At 37.9% G+C, this 27,470-nt stretch overlaps 1 protein-coding gene across 2 annotated transcripts; it reads right to left on the minus strand.

Moving 5' to 3' along the window:
• On the minus strand, positions 1–27,197 carry LOC103983790 (uncharacterized). 2 transcript variants are annotated; one of them, XM_018826537.2, is made up of 31 exons: positions 26,990–27,197; positions 26,777–26,899; positions 26,458–26,615; positions 24,898–24,942; positions 24,562–24,640; positions 24,402–24,475; positions 23,861–23,967; positions 22,455–22,634; positions 19,167–19,370; positions 18,829–19,036; positions 18,641–18,715; positions 18,206–18,552; positions 17,927–18,119; positions 17,588–17,837; positions 17,176–17,512; positions 16,490–16,670; positions 16,246–16,386; positions 15,880–16,141; positions 15,359–15,790; positions 14,348–14,805; positions 10,964–11,100; positions 10,576–10,757; positions 10,024–10,452; positions 9,821–9,946; positions 9,673–9,738; positions 7,617–9,418; positions 7,262–7,541; positions 3,104–3,337; positions 1,674–2,213; positions 1,406–1,538; positions 1–443 (listed from the first exon to the last, which is right to left on the minus strand). In XM_018826537.2, exons 1-31 carry the CDS (start codon positions 27,053–27,055, stop codon positions 187–189), a joined length of 8,106 nt encoding a protein of 2,701 aa, XP_018682082.2. In that variant the 5' UTR covers positions 27,056–27,197; the 3' UTR covers positions 1–186. The 2 variants fall into 2 exon arrangements, with proteins under 2 accessions (XP_018682082.2, XP_009399347.2); XM_009401072.3 differs by having other exon boundaries at positions 15,329–15,790.
• Positions 27,198–27,470: the final 273 nt, after the last annotated feature.

Consider the following 27,470-nt stretch of genomic DNA (forward strand, 5'->3'; position numbering starts at 1 on the left):
AAGAAAAATAATCATATTTAACTCAACATATATATGGCCCTACAAAATTGTCACTCTGAATCAATTGAGAACCTCCAGCATTTCGCCGGAAGCTGCAAATGAATGGAGAAGAAAACTGACGACATAGTACACACTTCTTCAGCTCACCGGGACGAAAGCTCCAACACGAAGATGGGCCATCACTACCTACCTTATTCCTCTTCCCATCTTCATTGACATGATCTTCCTCTTCTTGTGGGCTCGGTGTTTGGCACTGATTCGCAGCTTCCTCTTGGCATGGCGCATGGGGTTGATGACAGCAAGGAGCTTCTGCTCCTGTCTTCTCTTGTCCCTCTTCTGCTTGACGTTCTTCCTAACCCGATTGTAAACCTGCACAAAGCTATCAACCCCCAGCACATCCCTGAGGCTGTCACGGACCTCTTCGGCTAACTGTTTGATTTCACCTGTGACAATACGAAGCACAAAATAGTTCAGATGCCTTCACAAAAGAAAGCCAAGTGAAACAATCAAGTTCCTATTAATCCCACAAAACTAGTGTACTATTCATCAGTTGGGTCCAAAACTACATCGTTTTGGTTACAGAGATACGATTACAGACGTTACATGAAGCATACACAAGAGTTTGGCCCAAGAAGATCATTTTTGAACCCTATCATTTTGGAGTTCATATCACCGTAGAAATGTAGAAGAGCCAATCTCAAAGTTCATGCAAATTTTGATTATGCAGCTACCACGCCGATGCAGAATAGTATGCAGCGTAAGCAACAGAAGTGACAAAACAAAGATTCAAACGAATCTTTGAAAGCAAGATTCTTGCAAACTATATCTTAAGCAACCGAGTTCAGCCAGTTTCTTCAAGCCATTAATAAGCAGAAAATTTAAGTGAAAGTCTATTGTTTAGAAAACAACCTATGTAGTGGTTGCTGATTTTCTAGTGAACAATTGTTCCTTTTTTACTCAATGTTGTTGCCTCAGAGTCATAATCGGTATTATACGATAGTCTCTGTGGTACAAAATGCTACAATGCACTGAAATATGACTCCTGAGAAGCATAAGTTTGCCAAGCACAGATGGAAAAACATTGATCTGCAATTAGCTCCATTAAGACAATTTCCCTCCATATCATGTTATCTATTGTTTTAGTTCCCAAAACTTATTCCTTCAGCATGTTACCATGATTTTTGAGAAAAACAAGGAAAAATGTTTAAAATGACCTATAATGGATGAATTATAGGTCTACTGTCTCAGAAACATATACGCTAAGCTTTCTAGAAGTTGAGATTTGCTAAGTTACAGCAAAATTGGCAATATAGTAAAGACAAACGAACTCCAAATATTTTCCATTATGGATAATATTATTAACCACCTGCACAACGGCATTCAATTGAGCAAAATATAAACTCACCACTGATGACCTTCCCCGCAAATCCTTCACATGCTTTATAGAGCGGACCCAACATGTGGATAGCGTAAGAACGGGAACCTTCAGAACCAGTCTGTAATGAAATCATCTTGAAGGAATTGAAGGCAATCCGCATCTGCATACAAGATATCATCAAAAAGGTACAGATCAAGAATAGAGTAAATAGGCTTGCTACTCTAAATCCAAACAATACACTACAAGCACCAACAAGTCACAGAGCCCATTGGCAGTCAGACAAGTATGTACCCACCTGTACATCTTCCATGTGCATTGCAATTTTTCCCATCCTCTTGATCAGAGGTACAACAAGCAATGACCTGACATCTTCACCATTGTCCTCATCAGCTTCATCACTTGTCCCAGAAAAATTACTTCTGATGGTGGTAGATAATAAGAATGAACTCTTTGCTTTTTTTGAACCAAGAAATTCAAAAGCCTCGAGGTAGACACCCTTCTCACTAGAATCAAGAGTCGACCAATAGTCATGGGGCACAAGTGAATTTATTAGTCTGGAGTGCAAACCACAGACTGAAAATACAAGATTCTGGGTTATGAGATTGCTCATTGTGTCATCAATTAGAGAAGTTTTCAGCTGATTCAAGCATGAAACAGCTACAGCAAAAAGTCTGCTTGGATTTACAAGAAAATAGCCTCCAGATTTCAGCTGTTGGTTATCGGTTTTACTGGCTTCTGTCACAGCAATGAAATAAGAGGCCACAAGGCGGCTGGAAATATTCCGGACCCAGATGTGTGGATGCAGCAGAAACTTGCATATAATCACCCATATTTCCTGAGATTTTTAAAAATTGATGTATGATTAAAAGAACAATAAATAGACTGCAATAGTGACAAAATAAGAGGAAAAGAACATCAGTTTGTTTCACATCAAACTGCATTTTTGTTGTTTTTTCTTTCAGGAATCCATGCATATTCCTCAGACCCTCACTGAAGGCTTCTTTATTTCTATGCTTCAATAAGTAGGTACTTTTACATGTCAGTTTATCAAAACCTCATTTGCACCCATTAAATATTATGCACGATGTTGGCTACCTTGTTGAAGGGAAATCAAAGAGTGAGAGGGTGAGATATTAAAAAGTGAACGACACAGGCATACCATATTGGCTGACCATAAAGGAAGACTTCACAGGGAAAATATATTTAGTTAATTAACATCTTCAATCTTACAGATAAAAAAAATTAATTTGGAGTAATACAAATGCTTCCATATTATTGAGCCACTAAGATTACCTCTTACAGGAAACATGAGAGAAGCATTTAGAAAAGGAAAGCTAACCAATTTACCAGCCATAAGCCTCCTACAAAATGTATTGAACAATATCACTCCATGACAACTCATGATACATTATAGTCATTTGTTCCAGACCATTTCTCATTCCTTCCCTCTATCTATTTATTGCCATCAATCCTCCACCATAACTCTAGCAAAATATCCAATTTTATGTCTTAGTTTCCCTCTAACTAAACCCTCTCGACTTCTATCTGCCTTGCTATACGACTTCAAACTGCTCAAACTGATGCCTGGTCTCGTTGGCGAGAGACCAGCAAGTGGTGACATGATTTTGTGATGAGAGAAAAATAGAACCAACAGAGCATTCCTGCATGTGTCTATCTCAGCCATTTAAATAAGTAAAAATGTTTTTGAGGGCAAAGTTCTCATACCTCAAGGTTCCTCTCAAAATATAACTCTGGGAAGTACTGCAGCATCTTTTCCAGCATAATAAGAGAATAGTAAGCCTCCTTCCATAGTGGAATTGCAGGTTCATTCATAATGTCAAGACCCTTATTGCTAGCAGCATGAATAGAAGCTTCCAGGATACCTTTTGCAACATGCAATATACTAGTTATATGTTCCCGAATATCTTTTGTCATAACTTCAACCAGCAAACCAAGAACCTGATAACCATATACCGTAAGAATTATAGGATCAGTAATATAGCTCACAGGAAAAAAAAAAAATCCTTCCCTCATTCTGGTAGCATACACATAAAAGAAAAGATTCCACCTATAATTATTTTCAAATTGAAGCGGAAAAATAGAAATTCATAATCTTGACAAGGAAGACAATTATTTGGTTTGTTCCATCAGAATGACAGAACCAAATTCAAATTCACCACTAGGAAATAACATTATTGAAAAGCTTCTTACCTGCTCCAAAAAGCCACACACACATCTGATGAAATCAGATCTGATCAGTTTTCTATCACAGTGGCCTATTCTTGTGGTCACTTTCTGCTGCAATCCTTTATTATATTTTAGGTTTAAGTTTAATCAAGTTGGCCTTGGGATGTTCAGGCTTGTGTGTAAGAGGCGTGTTTGATTTGGGGTGCAGCTATATATCTGTTAGAGTGATTCAGTTGGCCAGTTCTTGGTTAATTAAATCTAGGTATGTAAGATTTTTTTTTTTAAATTTAGGAATACAATTTCATGTAGCTCAAACAGTAGCATAAATTGTTAGTTTGCCTTTTTTAATATTAGCTTCAGCACCAGGGTCCCGCTGTTGTCAGCAGGTATAAACTTTATTCAATTCTTTACTTTCTTGTTTATTAAGTGAACTGGAAGCTCACAGTTGAGTCGAGATTGCTTAGAAAGACTTAAAACTTCATATGAGAAGAGAGTTGAACTTTGTGCGATCAAATGTCTGATTCCAAGTGACAAAAGGTACGCATGCTTGCCATCATATTATATCTTCTTTTTCTCAAACAATTTATCCTTTATTCTCTATCACTTATTCAGCTCTAGTTATCATCTTCATATTATTAATTTTGACTTGCAAGCATGCTTTGCACTAAAAGCTATAATAGGACCATAGATCAGGGATTGCTGTACTGCCCGAAATGGTATGGTTTGGACGGTATGTACCGGTACAGGCATGGACCGATCCACGGACTACCCCATTTTGGGCTGTCTGCATTAAAATAATTAAAAAATCAAAAAGTGGTGGACCCCAGACCATTTCAACGGTTAAAAAAAAACATATTAGGGTTCTTGTCACGTACGAAGCCATGGCACTACCTCTTCGCCGCTGCGATGCTGCAGCGGCGTTGCCACTTCGCCGTTGTGATGCTGTAGTGTCACCACCTCTTCGCCGCTGTGATGCTACTGCTTCCCTTCGACACTGTCGCTGCTTCCCAAGTATCGCTGCACTTCTCCTCCTTTTCTTTCTTCTTCTTCTTCTTCCTTTCTCCTTCTTCCTCCTTTGTTCCTCCACTGAACCTTCCACTTAAACCTCCCTTTCCTCCTCGTCGAAACATCGGTACGCACCGGTGTACCATGTGTCGGTACACCAGTATGACTCGGACCGGTAAGTCAAACCTTGCTATAGATTATTGATATCTAAATAAGGTTACCTCAAGTATGAACAAGCAAAACCACCAGATCAGTGTACTAATATAAAATTTGGTATGACAGTGAAATAAGTCAATCTATGGCCTTCAAGTTTCCAATAAGAAAACCTCTCGAATAGTTCCAAAATGGATGAAACAGAGAGGAGCAAATTGCAGGATCTTTTCACCTTGAAGCTATCTTTCAGAAGATAATGACTTGTTAAAGCAGGTAATCACCACCTGAGGAATATTACAAGTAGCAGCAGGACAAATTCTGTGAGGCCAGTGGAGAACCTTAATATGGACAACTCGATATGTGTTGATAAATCTAATCTTTGTGTAGATAAGCTGTCCTTTCATAAATCTAATCCGCATCATTCCTTTCCTGATTGCTGGAGTCCTAGAAGGTCTTGCAAATTAAAATAAATGATGAACTAGTTCAGATCATTACATAGAACTCTTATTATTTTCTATTACAACCTAAGAAAACCTAATAAAAGTAAATATGTTTGATCAAGATATTATCAGACAGTGTTAAACTGGTCTTGGTTTAAAGTGAAAGAACGGCTACATAGTGTTTATCTACAGCAATACCTAGCAGCGATTTAAAAAGGCGCTTGGGCGCTCACCTAGGCGCTCGGGCGAGGCGAGGCAAGGCCCGAGCGCCTCGCTAATCTCCCAGGCGACGCGCTTCAAACAGGCGCCGCCTGGGCGCTCGCCCGAGCCCAGGCGCTTCGGGCGAGCGCCTGGGTTAACCAAGGTGACCGAACCAGGATTTTAGCTCTCGCCGCTGCCGCTGCCTCCTTACACTCCGCTGCCGCTGCCGCTTCCTCTTTTCTCAGTCAGCAGGCTCAGCACCCCCTTACACTTCCTTCTTCTCCTTCTGTTAATAGTATACAGTATACTGTTAACAGTATACTGTATACTGTTAATATCGTTAGATTTATTTGAAATTATTAATTTTCAATACTGTTAATAGATTTTCTTAATTTAATAGCATATTTTAATTTAAAATTTTAAATAATTATATTTATTAATTATATTATATAGTTTTTTATATTTTAGCACCTCGCTTCGCTCGGGCAAACACTTGGGCGAGCGCCTAGCGCCTCAAGCGTTTTTGGACCTTGGTGTCTTTTGGCACCTAACGCTTTTTAAATCACTGATACCTAGTAGTAACCTTCCAATTGCTTAAGCTGCACAACTGTTTCGTCAAGATATTACCAAGCAGGGTTAAACCAATATTGTATTGAAGTCACAGAAAGGCCAGGTAGTGTTTTTGTCCACCGACTCATCTTCTGTTCATTCGCCAACTCCTAATACTCCTCCAGTCGCTTAAGCTGCATAACTGTTTACCTATTCCATTACTGTTACTAGTTGTTGCTTCACTGCTTAAGGAGAAGCTTGGGATATGCCTATCCACTCTACTTTATGAGCATGTAGATAATTATACATAATAGAACCCTGCATTTGCTTTGCACAGGCATACGAGATTCTTAAACTTTGTTTCCAAACATTTAATAGATTGTCAGCGAATTTACAACTACCTGGATCGAGATAAAAGATGGTCCTAGGCATTATCTTTTTAAATAATATATTAAAGGAGGAGATAAAACGTTGGAACATTTTCTCCTGCCGCAAGAAGGCATGCGTACACTTGCCATCCAACATCTCAATTTCGGTCCAGATGCCCTTATAACTCAACTATAAGAACCTCTGATCAGCCTTGCACTTTTGAATTCATGGTTAAGTGACAGGTCATTCATTATTGCTGTCAGCTATAACATGCAACTACATATATATGAAAACAGATTATTATTTAACATGCAATCTTCATAAAATCTTAAAGTTTTTAATTCCAGAATCCGTTTTGTAGTTGAAATAAGAACATTTGCATTTACTTATGAACAAAGGATTGGCATGCACATCGGATAAACAGTGTTAAAGATGCAATTTCAGAAATATAGAAAACATTGAAGTTATTATGATTGTGCATGTAGGTTCTTTACAACTAAAAAGGAAATACGGATTTCAAAGTGTTCTTTTGATTTCGGGAGTAAGCAACATAATCTGATTCCAAAAACCAAAAGGCTTGGCTGAGCTGTGATCAGAACTGACACCACAATAAGGGCAACTTCATCTTTTTACAGTGTGCTAAACTTGCACAGACCAAATCGTTCAAAAAGGCGTTTCCATGACCAACTGAACCATCAGAATATGGAGTGTTTAAATCTCAGGCTTTGAGAAGAAAAATTGAATTTGTCGTTGTCATAATGCCATGTATGGCAAACAAGAAATCAAATATTTAAATTATTAGTACCAAAAAGAAAGACACACATAATGATTACCAGAAGAATCTGTAGTACCATATATGAATACCATGAATGAATTTATGTACATAACAAGCAGTGTGTGTAATGACAACTCGAAAGCAACTAACAAACAAATATATGCCATGCACATGCAACCATAAGAAGGGTATCGAATTACATACCTCCGCAGAAGCACTCCATAAGTGCTGCTTTTCACCCATATACCATGACAAACTGTACCCCAAAATAGGACGTGTTGCATGTTGGCTCGTGCGACTTAACAGTACCTTTATCACTGTAGCAACCATGGCTCGCATTTTACTATCAGATTCGTTCGCTAGAGCCACCACCAAATGGAGGAAAAAGGATTGTGCCTGATTATCAACAACACTTTTGGGAAACTTGATCAAGATGGCATGCAACATCTCAAGCACAGCTTCTCTTCCGGATGAATGTTCATAGCTGCCAAACAATTAAGAATGAACAAGGAAAACTGAGAATATTATAAGGGTAAAAGAGAGCCAGTAATGTACTTGCCTTAAATTTGATAGTAAGAAATCCATATGTTGTTGCAGGCGCTTATCAGAAAGACGATAATCAAGTAGAAATTGCAACAGAACTTGGCTGCTCTTCTTGCGTATTGGTTCTGAATGACTTGTTACCATCAGTTCAGCAACTTGCATAACAATGTCATATATTTCATGGGCAACCAGCTTTCGATCAACTATTGACTTTAAAAGAGAGAGAGCAACAGGGGAAGGTTTAGTTTGAAGATCTATAAAAACTGGAAACTGAATTAGCATGTGCAGCTGATCTTTTGACAGTGAAATTCTAGTACTTCGTAGTAGCACTGTTAGCAGCTTTAGACAGGACTGCACCAACGGACTGCCAACATTTCCTGATTTTTGAGCAATTTCCAAAAGCAAAATCTTGATTTTATCAGCATGACCTTGAAGGGATGGCAAAGGAAGTCTCACCAATGGGGCAAGACATCTGAAAGAAGCTGCCAAAACACCTTCATATTTAGAACTCAAGCAGTCTCCCAGCAGCTTTATGAAGGGATCTAACATTGACAATAGTTGTTCATCTTCCTCCAACTTCATATTCTTCAAACGATTATGCAATAATCCAAGGGCAAATACAACAATCAGATGAGAATTATGTGGCCCCAGTTTGCAGTGACTTGAAGTATCCCTGTTTTGAGACCCATCATGAACAGGTTTCTTATTTATCCCATTAGTGGATATCTCGTTGCCATGAGATCCTTCTGGACTGATGCCATCCTCAATGAGCCCATAGACAAAAATAAAAAGCTCAGACAATTCAACAGAAGAATTGCATTCAATACCTAGAGCAATATGTTGCAGCATCATCTCAAGCCTCACCTTCATCTTTGGTGTGGTGTATTTCTGGAGCTGTGCCTTGATAGGTAAAAGCAACTTCATAGCATGTGTTCTGAATGTAATGCTCTGAGAAATCAATTTCAGAGTCTCAAATGACTTCCTCTTTCTTGTCTCTTTCATTTTTGAGGCAATCTTATCAACGTCTTTTTCCTCAGCAACATCTCCAAGAATATCATTCTCAGCCACAAAGAGTAGTTCATCCAAACAATAATCAAGTTTGCCAACAGCTGGATTAGAAAGAGTCTTCAATAATATAAAGTTGAGGGTATAACCTAAAACATGCAACTCATATCCTCTTTTTAGTATTGCTTGCAAAATCTTAACTACAAACTGCAGGTATTCCAGTCCAAGCTCCTTCACACAGGCAGCTAAGGCAGATCTTGCTTCATCCCGTATGCTTTCAAGACGATTCTTCAAAAAGGTGCAAATCTGATGAACTATGCTTGAAAGCTGTGATTCCATGATTTCCACTGGGAGCAGCTTTAGTACTTTGATGGCAGCAAGACTGATGTTAACATTGACCTTCTCGGTGTCTGAAGTCAGTAGCTTTTGAATCTGCATGAGTATATTTTGCAAAAACTTTTGCACTTCAGAGACATCTGAGTGGGACTCAATTGAAGGCAATGCATTTGTGGACTTCACTTCAGTAGTTAGTTCAGTCCCGCCTTCCATGACTTCACTGAGATTCATGTGCGAGAAATGGAACATATCTAGGATGGCACATATCAAACGCAACAGGAGTTTTTGTTTGTCAGGCCTACGGATCATCTCTCTGAAGCATCTCATTAAAAAGTGACGGTAGGGTTCCCAATGCATATGACCTGAAATACAAGCAAGTGTTTCCATACATGCATTTCTGATATCCTCTCCCTTTCCATCTTGAACATCAATCAACATATTGAAAAACAGTGGAAGAAAGACTTTGAGGATAACATCCTGCAATTCAAAGAGAGTCAAGAAATTTAAACAAAACTGACAAGAGTTGCTGATGGTCTACATGACAGATGAGGTATTAAGGCAACTACTTCAGAATCACACTAGGAAAAAGACACCTTAAAAGAAGACTAGAAAAATCAATGTTTAGATATACTAATAGTACAATACAATAGAAATTACTATTTGCAACTCGTAGTTTTTGCTATGCAGTAAAAATAAAAATAATATATTCTAAAACTTTTTCTGATCATCACCTCCGTTAGGTTCCCTGCACCAAGGACATTTCTAAAACGTGACAGTGCCCTTCTTCTCCTATGGATCTGCATAAGAGAGTGCAAATGAAAATCAGAAACTAATAAGTTATCTTATCACATATTAGCATCAGGCCATCAAGAAGGTTACCTGCAAGTGAAGAATATTATTAAAAAAATCTACTTCAGGATCCTCACTGCACAGAGGTCTAAATGAATTCAGAGATGGCAATCCCTGAAAATGATAAACCATATCACGTAGCACAGCAATCCATTCCTAAGAGCACAGATACAAATTAGTTAGACACCAACGTGAACAGAGAAAAGACAAATACAAGTTTACAGTATACACACTTTCTGGACAGAAATGTCTTTGGTCATAGCATCCCCTATATTCTTCAGAAATGTTTTATTCACTATCTGCTTGATGCAGGATTTTGTCCAAGTAATTACAGTATCTTCTTTTTTCACAATTAGATTTGTAGTGTCTTCATGTGATCCATCATTGAACAACATCTCTGCAGAATTGCTCTCACTGTTGTTCAAAACCGATGCAGAAAAATGAATGAATGAATGCAATGCCCTAGATGCACTTTGTCGAAAGATCAGTTCATCAGATGCCATGTCATATACACAATGTGATAATATCAACAACGCATGCTCCACTTTCAGCTTAGCAAACAACTCTGGCCTTACTGTCTCATAAGCATTGACTCTTGTGTCATAATCAAGCTCACCAATTTCTGACGAAGAAACTGCATTCAACCCATGCAAAAGCCTGGCCTGGAATCAAGACCAAGAAAAAGGCATCAAAGCAATGAGCCACATGAATGTTATAAGAGCTTTAGCTCATTCATGAACAAAAGACCAAGTATAAAAATAAGACATGCGAGCAGTGATCATTACCACAAAGGCTAATGAAGGATCAATTAACACAAGTCTATTCAGAATATCGCAGATGCATAACCGCAATTCCAATCCAGCAGAAACTAGCAAGGGGTGGATGGCCTCTAGAATTTTGCCAGATGATTCAGACCCCACAACTGGCAGGATCCCTTTGAGAACATGTAAACCTTCCAACGCCTCATCTAATTGAACAAGCAAATACAGACAATTTTAATCAAGACCATAACTGATGGTTTTTTAAAAGATATGTAAAAAGTATAATTGGATTCCACCACCAAGCAACATTACATACCACAAGGGCAATTATTTACACATTCGAATTATATATTTTTCAATCTAGTCTAAGGATAATCATATAAAACACGGAAGCTGCATATATATAACGCACCAGGACTGCTGTCTTTCTTTTTAAATAAAGGCATAAGGATGTCCACGAATTGCTCAGCTATGGTAGGGTCAGTGATATATCTCACCAAAAGTTTAAATATTCTCAATTCTGAAGTTCCGGGCCATGTGGTACATTTCCTATCATTGTCACAAGGTAACACAAGTAAATAGAGAATCCAAAAGTAAATTTCCAACATTAAGAGCGTAAAAATTCAAATAAAATTCCATCAAATAGATTTCTGCCTGAGCAAATTCTTCTGAAAATGTATGAGCCTTGTCAAAACCTCAAGGCTCAAACATACCTCCATAAAGGAACAGAAAGCATGTTCTTGCATAAGAGGTTAGTCCTTAAATAAAAGCAACTCATTAGCAAACCTCCTTTGCCAGTAGATGACATCCCATTAATGAAGTATGGTGGTATTACCTTGATCTAATCATAAGTTCGAATGAAAAGGCAACATAGAAAATGGAGTCTATGTGAAAAAGAATACAAACAACAACTAACAGTTGAACATACAGCAACATAAGCTTTCAACTTGAGAAAAAGATATGAAACAATTTACTATACTCTGATCTCTTCATCAGCAGTGACATTTGTTATCTCAAAAGGTGAGCTGACAAGGTACCATATTTCTGTATTATGGCAAAAGTGCCATATTTCTGTATTATTAGATCCAAAGGTAGTCATGTGCAAAATGGACAATAAACATGGAAGACTACAAACCAAGAAATATTAGAGGCCAAAACATACGCTATCCTTTGGATCAACTTAAACAAGCACCACACCAGTCTAACCTAGCCTAATGGGTCCACAAACCAAGTCCAAGTTAGGTAATCCTAAATGTTGATTTGCGCTGTGTTAGGACTGGTTTCCTTAACGTTCAGTTAGGCCAAACTGATATTTTAATGGATCCTATTCAATCATTTTAACGCATGGGTCTAGTTCAAGATGACCAAACTTGACTCCTTTAGTTAGGACAAACTGATCTTTTAAAGGATCCTACTCAATCATTTTAATGCATGTGTCTAGTTCAAGACAGCCAACTTGACTCCTTGTGGTAGTAGCAAGATTTTAAACTTCCCAGAACAGGGACATGCTGCTAACGTGGCTCGCATTTCTGACAACTTGGCATGGGGTTTGTGGCCACCAGCATGAACTCCAATACAAGCCAAAGACCATGGTGGAAGATCATGAGAAATAATCTTTTAATCACCACAATCGAAAAAACATTAGTTTTTGTTACAGTTTAATGATTGATTTCATTTATAAGTTGGTTCAACCTAATTAAAGAGTCTTTAAAAAAGATTCAATTCAAATCAATAGTTTTTGGACAAATACCAGAACTTAATGCGGGTATTCTAAGAACTCAGCGTAAAGGTAAAACCAAGCATTCGAATCTCGCTACCAGGCGGACAGGACGAGGAGCACGACGGCGAGGAAGACAAGGCTGCGACACTCGTAGGACGGAGAAGGCATGACGGAGAAGAGAGTTCGACGTGGCGGGACATAAAGAAGCACTCCATCGAGCGGAACGCGGTAGGGGGAGGGTCCTCACTTTGTCAAGTGGAACACTGTAGGGGGCGAGTCCTCGCTCCGTCGGGCGAAACGCAGTAGGGAGCGGAGGGATCATGGCCGTTGTGGTCGGGGAGGTCACAGTCGACAACGAAAGAAGGGATCCTGGTCCAAGTTGGACTACTACTTCCCCCTTCTCTCTCTTGCCATCATCTTGGTCTTCTTCCTCACAATCGCTAGGGGCGACACGACAGCGGGGGAGCGGGAGATGAGCTCACCCTGGGCTGGAGCCCCACCGAATCCGACTGTCATGGGAGCATTGCAGAGTGCCTCGCAAGAGATGAGTTTAAGCTAGGGACGAAGGCGTCTCGTCGCATCCTCACCCACTTCGCCATCACCCCCTTTCCGTCTCTCGAGATGGAAAGGGGGTGATGGTTTTTTCTTCTTTTAAGAAGAAACCATCCTCGCCCGCATGCGAGATGATTTCTTCTTCAAAGAAGGGTGTACCGCTCGGTATGCCGTACCGTACCATACCAAGCAAAGCTTAGTACACCGATATGATACAAAATTAAAAACCTTGGGTAAAACCGTAAAAACTCATTTGAAATTTGAATTTCAGAATAGATACAATGAAAGTCACCATAGAGTTATCTAGCTGATAGCATCCAAACATCAAAAACAATATTGCTTTTTGATCATTGGATTTAGGCTCCTAGCATTATAAAACAAAATTCACCAAGTGCTATGTTGTTCACCTGCCAATAAGGACAGGAGCTAGGTTTAGACTATCGATAAAAACAATTATGTATCTCTTAAGATAGCCAAATGTCTAACTACCTAAATAATTATCTGCATGAATGTTTTATGCCTCTCTACCACCCAGCCAACCCACAACCAAGTGAACAGCCATGGCAGAATCAGCACAAAACAAGATGTTGCCCAGTTTGGCTCTAGTCTAAATTTGTCAAATGATGACAAATAGTGTGTGATAAATGTCTATCTATCATCTTAAATCTGTGAACAACTGTGTCCTCCCTCTTAAGAGATACATAATTGTTATCTATCTATTATCTTCAGCATAAGTACCACTTCCCCATCTCTAAATCTGTGAACAACTGTGTCCTCCCTCACTGAAGACAATATCTTGTGTCACACAGGTCAAAATGTCAAGAATCATCCATATTTCAGTATGCCCGGATATCATGATCTCCATTATCCAAGATACCAATCAGTGTGTGTTGTGTGACCTCTCCTCTTCCTAAATGTCTGCCTTCATTTTGCAGAAGGAACAAGATGTGAATGTTACTTTTACCTTTAAAAAGAAAGTAGGACAAAGAACCTTGCAGACAACAACCTAAAACCAGAAACAAGGATAATCAAACACTCCGTGAAAGTAACTACACCAGCAACATCTGAATTATGGGTCAATTCTTCAAAAATAAATTATAAAATAAAACAAAACAAAAAAGGCACAAAAATAGAAGCAAAATTTTCAAGAGAAGCTAATAATGCAAGCATACCACAAAATCAAAAGTGGAAATCTTCCGAGGTACCACATTCACCTAGTAATATCCCATCTAAACAGAAGGCAGTATAAGCTTGACATCATAAATTGCAAATATTTTTTTAATATTGGGTTTACAACATAAGTGGGATGAATCTCCATCTAGTTTCTTCATAGTAACATTTTGAATATCCTTGTTCAGATTTATGGCGTAACTAGGAAGAACACCCATAAGTCAGAAACTCAACTGAAATGAACAAAACCTAATAAATGTGAAAGTGAAGAAGTGTAACTGCTGGAAAGAAAAAGTTGTTTCTGAACAAATAATGTTATAAACTAGTTGAATAAAAATTAATAGTAGTAATTACCGGTGAACTTTTCGTGACTGCAAAAGCAAATGGAAACTCTGAATGAGTACATCTAGATGAGGCACCAAAATTCCTTTTGGAGAATCATTCTCTTGATGATCCTCACTGTTATCCAAATTCAACAAATTTTCAATAAAACTGAGTACTGAAGATATGATGGCATCCGATGCAGTCCTCACAGTTAACATTGAAAAAATTGTAGGGACAAGATTTGCCTCCTTATCTAATAATGGAACAAGCACATGGCTTCTGCTCATTGCAACAAAGCACGAAAGAAGTGAGCTTGGCTTTTCACTGCTGGAACCCTCATGTTTAAAGCTGTCTATTAATGGCTTTACAGAACTAAAGAAGATGTTCCAGAAATCTGATCCAAAATCATGACTCCCGTACTTGTTAAGAACAAAAGAAATGACCTTTAAGCATAAGGACCGCAAATCCTTGAATTGTTTGGCAGTGATCTGTATAAAAAACATCAAGTTCCATAACAAGGTAAACATTTTAATTTAGCATGTAGGCATACAAGAGTAGTGGACAGTTGCATCAGTGAATAAATGCAGACACTACTAACCAAAAGCATGCTAATTGGAAATGAGTCAAATATCAGAATATCAAAAAGGCAGATATTTCACGACATTAACAAGATGCTGCCAAAAAGGAGGAAAAGAAGAGGTACGGAGATGCAGCACAAAGATCTACGAAAACATACTAAAATATGAAAATTTAACCCAAAAAGAAAACAAAAACTAAGCATCATATAACACTAAGAAGCAAGGTAAAAAAATTCCTCACTAGAAAAATACAACTGCCCTACAACATCCAACTATTCTCCAGTATTTATTTTCCATAGATAAGAGTTTAATATTAATTACTCAAGTGATTGACCAAAACATCCTTATCAATGAGCCAAAAGATTCAAAAGTTTCATAATTCAGTAAGAAGTACAGATTATCTACCAAAGAACAAATATAAGAAAGTTCATACCAAAAGAGAATTTCTTGCTGCAGTCCTCACCTCATGGTCTGGTAAGTTACCAGATAAACTCTCTGCAATATTAACAGCTCTATTTCTGTTTTCACTTGCAAGATTCAACATGCAGTTCTCCAGTATCCAAACAACAATCATCATTAGTGGATTGAGATATGGCTTGATGCGTGACTCATCAAAAGTTCTTAGAATTTCTTCAACGACATGCACGAAGCCATTTTTCTTTTTCCATGAAACATTAGCTACCTCAATTGAGGTTGAACATTTGATAAGGATGGATGACTGAGATCCACCTATCAACCCTCCAGATGGCTCATCATTCAAAGAATCAAAGAGTTCATTTGTAAGATGCCTGGGAATTAATGGCTTTAGAAGTAAAGAAAAAAAAAGCTGAAGCTCCTCAACTTCAAGCTGTGCCAAGAAACAAAGAACTGCCCTTCTGTGACTTACACCTGTATGCTGCAAACATGAATCACAGAGAACAGACCAACTAAACAATCAGCATGTTAAGAAAAATTAATCATAATTAGTATGTTAAGAAATTTAACCTTCCGTGAACCAAGTGTCTTTAGCTTCCTAACTTTTGGTGTTAACAATCTGATTATTATAGGAATAAGGTGATGCCTGTGTCCTTCTTGAATGCACTCTGACTCTTCTGAAACAGCCCATGTAGTAAGTTCGTTGCGGATGTTCTTTGATAAGATTAAATTCTTAAGATGTTCATCGTATGAGACCATAAAGTCATTCTTCCAATTCAACAAGCAATCCAGAACTTTTAACTGTATGTTGGGATCGACTTCGTCAAGAAGCCTAAGATAACCAGTAACACAATTTTTTTTAATATGTTAACATATGTTGTAGAAACTATAGGAAATGGCATACAGTACTAATTGTACATGTTGGTTATGACCGACCTTTTCACTAGAACTTCCTTGAGAACTGGACTGCGATATAAAGATAGAGCATTACGCATTTGTACCAGTAAGTTCAGCCACTCTTTGAGTATCATCTTCCAATCCATTCCTTTGCAAGCATGGTCAGTATATGATTCAACACTGTGATAAACAGAAAATACAGCAAATAACTATTAAGTATTAACAATGACAGGTTGATCAGTACAGTCAAACTATCATAAACATTGTTTTATTAAAAAGATACCTGAAACAATCATCACCACTATAACCCAGAAATTTGAAGAACAATGGTATAAGTTGTCGAGAGCGAGATTCAGCAATCTCAGGGATCTTTTGAAGTGATTGAAGTAACAGTGTTGTTACCATCATGGAAGGCGTGCAATCAAATTCAGGAACAAGAAATAATTTGAAGCAGTCAATCAGCTCTGACAAAAAGAATGCAAATTTAGATATTGTTCAGTATGGGATATTCGAGGGGTTCTTAACTTCTATCCCAAACCAAATTGCGCCATGAGGAACTATCTGATATCCGTAGCCACAGTTAATGCAACAGAAAGAAACATTTCCAGATATTTGTCAGGCAGTGGCATATAAACCAAGAACAAAATTTATGCAGCGAAACAAAAAAGAAAAAGAATGAATGAAATTTCTGTAAAGTCGCTTTCTTCTAAATTTCCTTTAGTAATTTAAGAACATGAAATTCCACCCATGCAAGCCAAAAGTGCAACTCTGAGATCTCACAACCTGGTTCAGGACTCCATCAATTTAAGATATAAAAAAACTCAAGCAAAAACTATCCAGAATTAAAAGATCTAACAAGGTTTCTAAGCTTAAATTATTCATTTCACAATTCAAATAATATAATATAATATAAAATCCAATGATTCCCAATAAGATATCTAACATACACATACAGGATAGATGTCATACCTTTTGGTTGAGAACTTCCAGAATTAAGTTTCACCAAGTGATTGCCAGAGCATAAAAATTTGGACTGACAGCTATCAAGGTAATGAACAAAGCTATTCCAAGCAAGCTCCTTATGTCTGCCTATCAAAATAGTGAGGCAATCTAATGCTGGCTCCCATATATGGCTAAACCGATTATGTAAGATTCCAATAATTCCATTTAAGAGAAGAGGAATATAAATATCATTAATCCTTCCTGAAGAAAGACTCATTTGTAACTTGGAAAGAAGTATAACTATTTTCCGGCTTGTGGAGATAGAAAGAGGAGTCAGCTCAACAGAAAGGAGAAGCTCAATAACCTGGTTTAGGACAATAACAAAAGTCAGCAGAATATACAAAAGACTGGAAAATTTTACTTAAATAAAGGAACATACATCAATGCACTGGGAGGCTACAACGCTTGCTTCAGATTCTTCAGTTTTTAATTTCTTATGAGGACCCACATCACTTGTGAGCAGAGTATGATCTAATGGTGCATAATGGGACAATATTCTCAAAGTGGATACCCGAACTGCCTTATTCGGAAGACTCAAATTATCTGTAAATGAAGTCACTGAGTCTATAACATCCTGAACATCAAACTCTTGAAATACATTCCAACTGGAAGCTCCCTCAGCCTTGGACCTATACTTAGAATTGTGAGTTTTAGAATAATGAGATGCAATAGTCAGAAGAAACTAAGCTAAAAATATGGAGAAAGAGAAAAAAAATACCCAAAGACAGAATCCGAATATTCAGCAACTGCAGACAATACTTGGAGAGATGATTTGTGTCTCTTTGCAAGATGCAAAAATATGCCTGTTTCTGAAGGTCCAAGCTTCTTGACTAGTAGTAGTTTATGAAAAGAACTCAATGCAGCACCAATAATACTCTGCCAAGTGGACTTTGGAAAACTTGCATTTTTTTCTGCAGACAACCATAGTAGGGAATCATCTCCAAAGAGTTTTCATCTTAATAATTGTCAAGCATTAGATGAAGCAACTAATCCTTACCTATCTCAGTTTCCAGAAGTTGATCAATAGTAACAATGAGATCTTTTATGAGCACCAAACTATCCTGTGAATATGGTAAATAAGGATAGCAACTAACAACTCCCCATAGGATAGCCATCTCCATTTCAGAAACTTGCTCATTTAATTGATCACTGTTTCCTGTGTTATCATGTAATAACTTGATCCAGTATATGATGAACTCGTTTGAAAATTTGCACAACTTAAGAACCTTGTCTTCAGATACTCCTACAACATCACAAATTTGTTGTTTCCTTTGTTTTTCAAAGAATGCCATCATCAAAAAAAGAGCTTCTTCAGGAGAAACTTCAACTAAATCACCCATAACACTGCAATGACAATTAAAAACATCATTTCTCATGTACTTCTCCAGTAGATTGGTATTTGGAAATAGAAAGAAAAAAAGTAATACAGTACCTTAATATATGGCTTCTAAATACATGCACTATCTCAGGATCTTTCAGGATAAACCCCCTTAAAAATTCCAGTAGCCTGAAAACCAATAAATTGGTCTATCAAGAAATAATAATCGAACATGCAATAGTATACAGAATAATAAACCAAAAAACATATTCCAAGCAATGATAATACTCTGCAACAATTACCTTGAACTTTTCAACTTGAATACAGGAGCATACAGCAGCAAGATGCTAGACATATCAACAGAAATAAGCGGAACATCTAGAAGGCAGAGCATCAATTCCAGTACTCTACTAAGAACTTTAGATGGTAGGTCTTCCATTTCTACACTAATGGAAGGCACAACAAATGATTGTATGAGTGAGCTAACAAGATCAAGTATCTTTTGTCTATCTGCACAAAAATAAAGAATACAGTTATGGTAGCAGATTCACACAAAATAAGAAAAGCAACAGAAAATAACTAGTGAAAAATGATCAAATGCCTAGTAAGGAGTCATAATTATAAGAAGGCTGCATCTCACCATACACTTTGCTCCCATCAATATTGCAGACAGCAAATGTAAGAAGAGACAATAAATGATTCAGGTGTTCCAAGTCACCATCACTGATGCAGTTCAATATTTCTTTGATCAAAGAGTGGAATATCACTTTCAGTTCTTCAGGGTTGATCTCATTGCATAACCGACGGATAATGCCTATTGTAACCTGAAGAAGAGCATCCTGACCTGCAGAAAAGCCTTTTTAGTGTTTCTATCAGGTAACTAATAGTGATAGCAACAACCATAATGATGATGATGAACTATGGAAAACTCAATTTTCCATTTATTGTCCTCTTTTGATGTACATAACTACATATTGGTATCCCAATAATCCCCAAATCAGGAAAATGTTGAACATAAAAATTGGGCCATCAATCACTAGAAAGTTATTTCAACCAAGGTTCGTCGTATCGTACCGTACCGGTGTTTCGACCCGGGCTCGGTACCGGTACGGTACGGTGTACCGCTCGGTACACACAGGTGTACCGAGCTGTAACGGACAAACTTCTAAACAAGATGTTGGATGTAATGCTTATGTCTGTCCGTTGTCTTTTGGCATGTTCATGCCTTGTACAAAATGTAAAGGGGCGGCCGAAGGCTTAATAGTCCCATTTTAGTTGGGTTGGTGGCCTCTTTAGGCTTGTAAATAAAGGTTGTGTCATGTGGACACGTTCGAGAGCTTTTCGGTCTGTAATGGACCATTTTACCCTTTGTTGTGCAACTATTCAGAGCTTGTAAAGTCTGTTTGTAATTTGCATTGTCTATGAAGTGTTTTTCGGACATGTTTGCTTGTGGATCCCGATTGAGGCGTTCTCTTTAACCCGTTCTCTCTTTTGTTGGTCCTAAGGGACAATGGGAGGCTTCGGGGAGGCTGACCTTTGCGGACGGACGCGCGAGGGTGCCGCACGCCTTAGGCAAAACCAGCTAAGGTCGTGACAGAGCGGTACACCCAGCTACAGTGCTGCTACAGTGTCGGTACAGTTCAGAACGGTACAGTGCGGTCCGCGTACCGCTAGTCTATCAGACCGGTACGTACCGCCCGTACCAGGTGATACAGTCCGGTACGGCAAACCTTGATTTCAACCAGGGATTTGGTTCGCTCCATCTGATAAATACCAGCCAGAATTTGACGGTCGGGATGTGAATCAGGATGTAGACCACCCCTTTCGGGCAGTCCTGCTCCCCCTCTCCCTCCCAAGCCACATCCCCCCCAAAACACCAACTCTCTTCCCCCCTTCCATTTTTTGATCTACCCCTGGATGGAAGTCGTGAGACCCTAATTGCATCTCTCCTAGCCTTAGCTCATCGCTTGCCCATCTATTGCCCCACCGCCTAGTAGATGTCTAGTATTCGAAACTTCGAACTTCAATATCAAGCACTTCATTTTTAAAAATATGGCTGATCCTGGGGCAGAACACATCAAGTATTCCCTCCTCTGACTTTGGCTACCACCATCTAGCCACAGCCACAGTGAACTCTAGTCCAATCTCCCTTGCCTCGCCTTTTTATCCTTCAAGATGGATTTCCGAGGCAATTGTGTAGTAAGCCAGTATTACTACACAAAATAAAAAGTGTGTAACAATTATTGATATAGATATAACATGTGTCATCAATAACTTTACACATTTGATACATCTCTCAAACTGTTCCATATAACTTATTAAGTAGGTAGGTTAAATCAGTCATACTGTATGATGCCCAAATGACTTTGTAGGCTGCGAAATATGTGCTACAAGCTGTGGGGATGTTGGCGTACAAGGTGATATCTTCAGCATCATGAGAGAGTAAAACAACTGAAAATATGGGCAACCTACTAATGACAGGCTTAATTTGTGGTGGACCCATGACCAAGCCCCTTTGATACTACTCACAACATAGTAGGTTAACATGTCATAATAATTTGAGCCCTTCATGTGGGGCACATGGGAGGTTTCTCATGTCGACCAACATGGAGGTTTCATCCAGTTATTATCACACTGGAACTCCAAAGAAGATATAAGGATATACATAGATTTAGTGGTGACCTACCTAGGATGTCAACAGTGATTTAAAAAGGCGCTCGGGCGAGACGAGGCGAGGCTTGAGTGCCTCGCTTCATTTCCAGGCGGCGCGCTTCAAAGAGGCGCCGCCTGGGCGCTCGCCTAAGCCCAGGCGTCAGGCGCTTCGGGCGAGCGCCTGGGTTAAACCAGGTGACCGAACCAACGTTTGAGGTCTGGTTCAGTCTCCGGTGCTTTAATTGGTTCAATCGAACTAACTAAAGCACTGATATCAGCGTGACTTCCCTAACCCTAACCCTTCTCTTTCGATAATATACTGTTAACAATATACAGTATACTGTATACTGTTAATTGTATACTAGTAATAGTATTTGTATTTATTATATTAATTTAATAACATATTTTTATTTAAAAATTTAAATAATTATATTTATTAATTATATTTTATATTTTTATATTTTAGCGCCTCACTTCGTTCGGGCAAGCGCCTAGCGTCTCGGACGTTTTTGGACCTTGGCGCCTAGCGCTTTTTAAGATGTCAGTAATTCGAGGGAGGACATTTATGGTGCCTAATGAGGAGGTCTAGAATTTCAGCTAGAAAAGGTAAAATGATTGGTGGATATGGACATGAGAAGCACTAACAGCTTGAGGTTAAGAAGTTTGAGCCAATTGGCTAGATCATTTTCATACAAGTACCAACAGATCATGAAATGGAAACTAATCAGAAGCAATCCTACCAGCCATTTATTGTGTTAGTGACATCTTCTCTATTCTGTATTGAACCCATGAGTAAAAACTATGGCCATCCTTAATTGGCAAGTCCAATTAGGACGTCATTTATGATGTGTAAGACTGCTAGAGAAACCTAAGATACATCTAAGTGAACACCAGCTCAATTGGGGACTGGGTTCCCAGCATTCATGACATTAGCACATTGGGCGCATGAAGCACCAGGTACCCACTACACTAAAAAAGATCATGCTAGTCCAACAAATCCTGACTAAGACATCAAGGATTTGAATGGCAGAGACCAAGATAGCATATAAGAGAAAAAAATGAAAATATGAATTTATATTATACTATTAACTTAATTATGCTAAATCATGATGCTAAAACATAAACTGCATGTACTATTAAGTCATTATATCACTTAATCTGTTACCATAATCAAATATTAGCTCTTCTATCAGATAAACAATAATGAAAACATTTCAGCAACATGTGGAGCAGAAATAAAAAAAGAGAGTTAATAACATATACAAAAGAAACTTGCCTTCAGGATATTTTTCACCAAGACTAAAAATGGACTTGTCCATCAAGAGGTGCCAGACCGTTTCAGCTTTTGAGTGAAGCATTGATGGAGCCCCCCGCATCACATGCCACAGCAAAGCGGTAACTCCTGTTCTCCTCATAGATGAACTTTTTGCGACTTCCATTATAACCTTGCTAACACCTGTAGCATCAGTGATCATTCCTTTTGTTTCCATTTGAAAAAATCAACAGAGATATACAAATCTGAATGTCCACAAGCCGAGACAAACTATTACTTCTTAAGTAACAATCACACAAAAATGACAGGCTGACTAAACAATCACATATTAGAATTTTCATCACCCACACAAGCACACACCCAGTGGCAACAGGTCAAGGGGCAAAAAAGATCTAGTACAGTTTGTAGCATCAGGCAAGCTTTGTTAGTAAATTTTCATCTAAGAAGCATATACCAGTGCTCGAATATTACTTGACATGAACAAATCAAACTCATTAAGCGTGGATATGACCATAATAATTTAAATGTAGTACATCACAAAATTTTGTTCATTTCACAATCAAACATGTAATAAAGTTTATGAAAAGAATATCAAGTAAAACAAAGAAGCATCTCTACATGCTATCAAAGATGTTACTGAAAACATAACATGTAGAAGGCAGCTAGAACTATTTAGAAATAAGTAAGATAAAACTCTTAGCTTGATTTGCATTTGATTCTCAATAAAGATGACTTCAAAAATTTCCAAAATCGTGTATAGTAACTAATCCATCACCAAATATGATAAATAAAGTACACCTAATAAGTATTTGTAAAGTATCTCAAGTACTCAATTATTTTAATAGTTACAAAAAAAGATAATTCAGGAAGTATCTGTCATATCTGATATGTAGTGGTTAATTATGAACACAGATTCTGATACAAGTCCCGAAACCATATTGAAGTCTATGTATGCCATGGAATTTTTTACATCACAAAAGTCCATCACAAAGCTAGCAGAATCTATTATGCAACAGTTTGAGTTAGTCTGCTCCAAACAGATACATAAATCAATCATGATGAGCAAGGCAAGCAGTATAATATTTGCATGATTCTCTTAAAGCAACTTTGTGAATAAGTAATTTTTCAAACCATTGATAATATGATAATGCAAACAGAAGCAATTAACCAATAACGAAACATCTATTATCCTTGTTTAACTATTTTTACTAACAACAGATCAGAATTCGGCATTGTTCTCTGTGCTAAAATAATTCTGGTACTCAGTGCAATTATGAGCAACACAGCAAAATAACTCTAAGGCCAAGATACAACAGCCTGTTCAAATCTTCAGACATTTGTGTGTTGAACAGATATGAACAATCAAATCATCTATCACCCTAACAAAGAAGTATGGCAAAATATTGTACCTTTCCACAGCTGGACTTTGCATGCATTCCTCAGCAAGAATGAAACAGCCTCAGCCATAAATTCTTGGATATAATCTTTTGGGAAATATCTTAAGTGGATTGTCATCCTTTTATCAACAAAACCAAACAACAATATTTAGTAACTTGTAATCCATAAAATATGGATAAAGACTAACTTCATCAAAGATGCCTCCACACATTAACTGTGCACTCTTTAAATCCCATGTAAAACAGAACTACAATATGAGGTGCCTTCGTAATGAATCATTATTTGTGTGACAACAAGAAGGAAACACACACAGACACCGGCATGGATTCCAATGCCATGTTCAAAGCTCTTGATCATATAAATGTCTCAAGCAGCACAAGCCACAAGGACGCAGTCCTTCCTTTATATGGAACATCGACACATGAACATGTACATCACGCCAATTCCGCATCAGCATAGTACAACATGAGTAGCATGACATTGCAAGGAGAGTGTGGACAATTTCTATAAAATTATATTGAAGTATGGGATAAATTATTCTGAGATACTTACTTGAGAACATAAACAACATCCTTCACAAGATACTTCTGCATATACATCATGATATATGACCAAGATGTAAAGACCTGAAACCAAAGTAACCTTACAAATTCAGCTATAATTTCGAGCAATAATAGCAAAGAAGTTAAAAGTCTGAATATTACATAATGACCTGTTCTAAGATTTCAGGATCATGATCGCCGCCATTTCTAAGAAGATCTACTAAAGCATTTGTAAGCCTTTGCAAAAAACTGCAGAAAATTTAACATTTGTAAGCAGTGGACAGAAAACATAAGTAGAAGCACAACCAATTTTATTCATAAAACTCATCTTTTAGTTTATTTTGCTTGATGACATTATCACATATAAGAAAAGAAGAAATATGTAAATGACCGCAGATTTTTACATAAAAAAGTCAAGATTAAAATCATAGAAGGAACGAAAGCACAAGAAGAGAAAAACCAGATAAAACATTTTGTAATATCAGGAACCAACAAAGAGGACTTACGGTAGAAACTCATCTAGTAAATCTCTGGACAATGCTGAGATTAACCTGCATGTCAAAAATAGCTTATAAGAAAATAGATAGAATGTTGTCTAATTGAATGAACATCAAACAAGTAGATAATCAACAGATCTCTTATAACAGCCTTCAACCCTGCAGAGTAGAAGAAGTTCTATTATTTCCTTGTTGAATGCTATTCTTAAAGCAACCAGTACAAAAGATGTTATCATGGAACTGCTAATATTGGACCCAGCGTTCATCTCATAAAGGGTTGATATTTCAGTCCACACAGCTATAAGATATCATGATGCAGACAGATCATGAAAGGAAAGCGCACATAGATTAATACATGTCTCATATGCAGCACAATATATAAGTAGTCCTTACCGAATTGCACATTTTAGCATGACAATAACTACAAATACAGTAAAAACATACCAATCTGCATTTCATGAAAGCAGACAAGAAAATCTACCACAGACATGCATCCACATGTCCAAATCAACAAATAGATGGACAAACTGATGATACAAGGACTCCAGTGAGAAGAATAAAAAAAAACAGCAATATAATACTTACATTGTAAAATGTGAAACCCAAAATTAATTACATAAGATGCCTGGAATAAAAAAAATCCACTACTAATATCGTTACAAAACTTGGAATCGAAAAAGGCATAACTAAAGAGTCTAACAAGAATCTGACTCATGGAATTATGGATGCTTATCCGATTGTTTTTTGGATGAAGACATAAGAATCCATGTAAGGTAATATCAGTAAGGTGCATGATAGTGGAGAACATATTACCAACTTCATGAAGAAACTTCACAAGGAGAAAATAATTAGGAAAGGAGAAAGATGGTGACAGCTACCAGCCAAGCTATCTGGTATCACAATAAGAATCTTCTAAATAAAAATCATAAGTTGTTTTTCTTTATTTTACAAACATTTCATGATACAACCTCTTGTTCAAAGGCCTTACTCCTTCAACCGCGCCGAGTTGAGATATTCTAGCAGAATGACACCACCATGTTTAATTCTCTTCAGTTTCATAGTATCTTCTAGAAATTCTCTCTTATTTTTTTCACCTTTCAAATCCACACCAAGATTCTACACGACTACAAGTGCTGATGGGCAAACCTATAACATCTTAACACAAATCTATATGGTTTACTTGACTCTTTTCAGTAGTTCTCCAACAGTGACTAGCAGTTGCTTAAAATATCTCAATTTTCTCAGAGGAAGTTCAAATACAATAATGACTATTAACAAGTTGGAGAGGAAACAATGTTCGGCAGGTGAATGTCATTTGTCAACCACTAGAATTGCAGTTTAACCAACTCTTGTTAATATTTGTGTTTTCATAACAAGAACTGAGGACGAGTCACACCAAAGAGCATCTACATAGAATAAGAATTAGCTTCTAATGTCAACACAACAAAGTAAATAATCCCAGAGGTTTCGTGTTCTGAAATATAAAACATACAAAGGATCAAATTCAAGGATAAAGCACGAAACATAAGTATAAAGAAAAAAAGGTAGCAAATAGTGAACACCACATACATTAGGATTGGTTCGAGTGACAATCTTGCTTTCACATGCAATCTATCAAGAAGCTCTGACATTATAATTTCCTTGTGCAGTATGACCTGCGGGAGCGTCTGAACCAACGGCATCATCTTTTCATAAAACGAGATGAAGTCCTCCGCCGTATTCAATTCCTGTAATAAAAACAAATAAAAACAAATAAAAATCGGAATTGTTCGATTCCCGTCACGTAAAGGAGCAATCTTGTGCGGCCAGCTTCCATCCACGACTAATCGTAGACGCACGAATTATACAGAAAAGACAGCGAGAATGGAGGGGGTAGAGGCACACATACCCTCCAGTAAACGAGACTCTCTCGTAGGAAGGAGGAGCCAGCAGAGGGCTGAGCCTTCACGGGGTCCAGACTACGGTACACGTTGATATCGATCTCCTCCACCCGCTGGGAGAAGCTTTTGAACTACAAGGAAAGAGCAGAATTATAGAGATTCCCGCACCGAATCTCAAGCGAGAAAAGAGGAGTGAAATTAGGGTTTGCGAGGAAGCTTACGACGAAGCGCCGACGGCCGGAGGAGGTGTTGAGTGACTTGACGGCGTGCGACTGCGAGGTCGCCATTGTAGAAGGACGGCAAGGGCCGCAGCGCTGCTTCTCTCCCGCTGTGTCGAGGGCGGAAGAGAGAGACGTGAAGACGCCGAGGGTTTTCAAGGGTTTTGAGTCTTTGGGGCGGTTGGCTCGGCGCCGTCTTTGAGCTGCGTGTTTAGCCGCGCGCCTGCTGCCTGTAATAATAATATTATTAATTAATTAATTATATATATATATATATATATCTTATGAGCCCACGGAGTAATATTTGGGCCGGATTGGAATTGGTGGCCCACATAGTTTTGGGCCACATGATTCTGTGTCAGATATGGTATCCATTCTAATTTAGTATTAAGAAATAATTTTAGTTTCATGTTTTTAAAAATATTAAACTAAATGATATACAAAATACTCATACATGAATTCAAACCTGAATTTTATCACTTAT

The sequence above is a fragment of the Musa acuminata genome, chromosome BXJ2-5 (assembly GCF_036884655.1).
Source record: "Musa acuminata AAA Group cultivar baxijiao chromosome BXJ2-5, Cavendish_Baxijiao_AAA, whole genome shotgun sequence".
In the NCBI taxonomy this organism is placed as follows: Eukaryota; Viridiplantae; Streptophyta; class Magnoliopsida; order Zingiberales; family Musaceae; genus Musa; species Musa acuminata.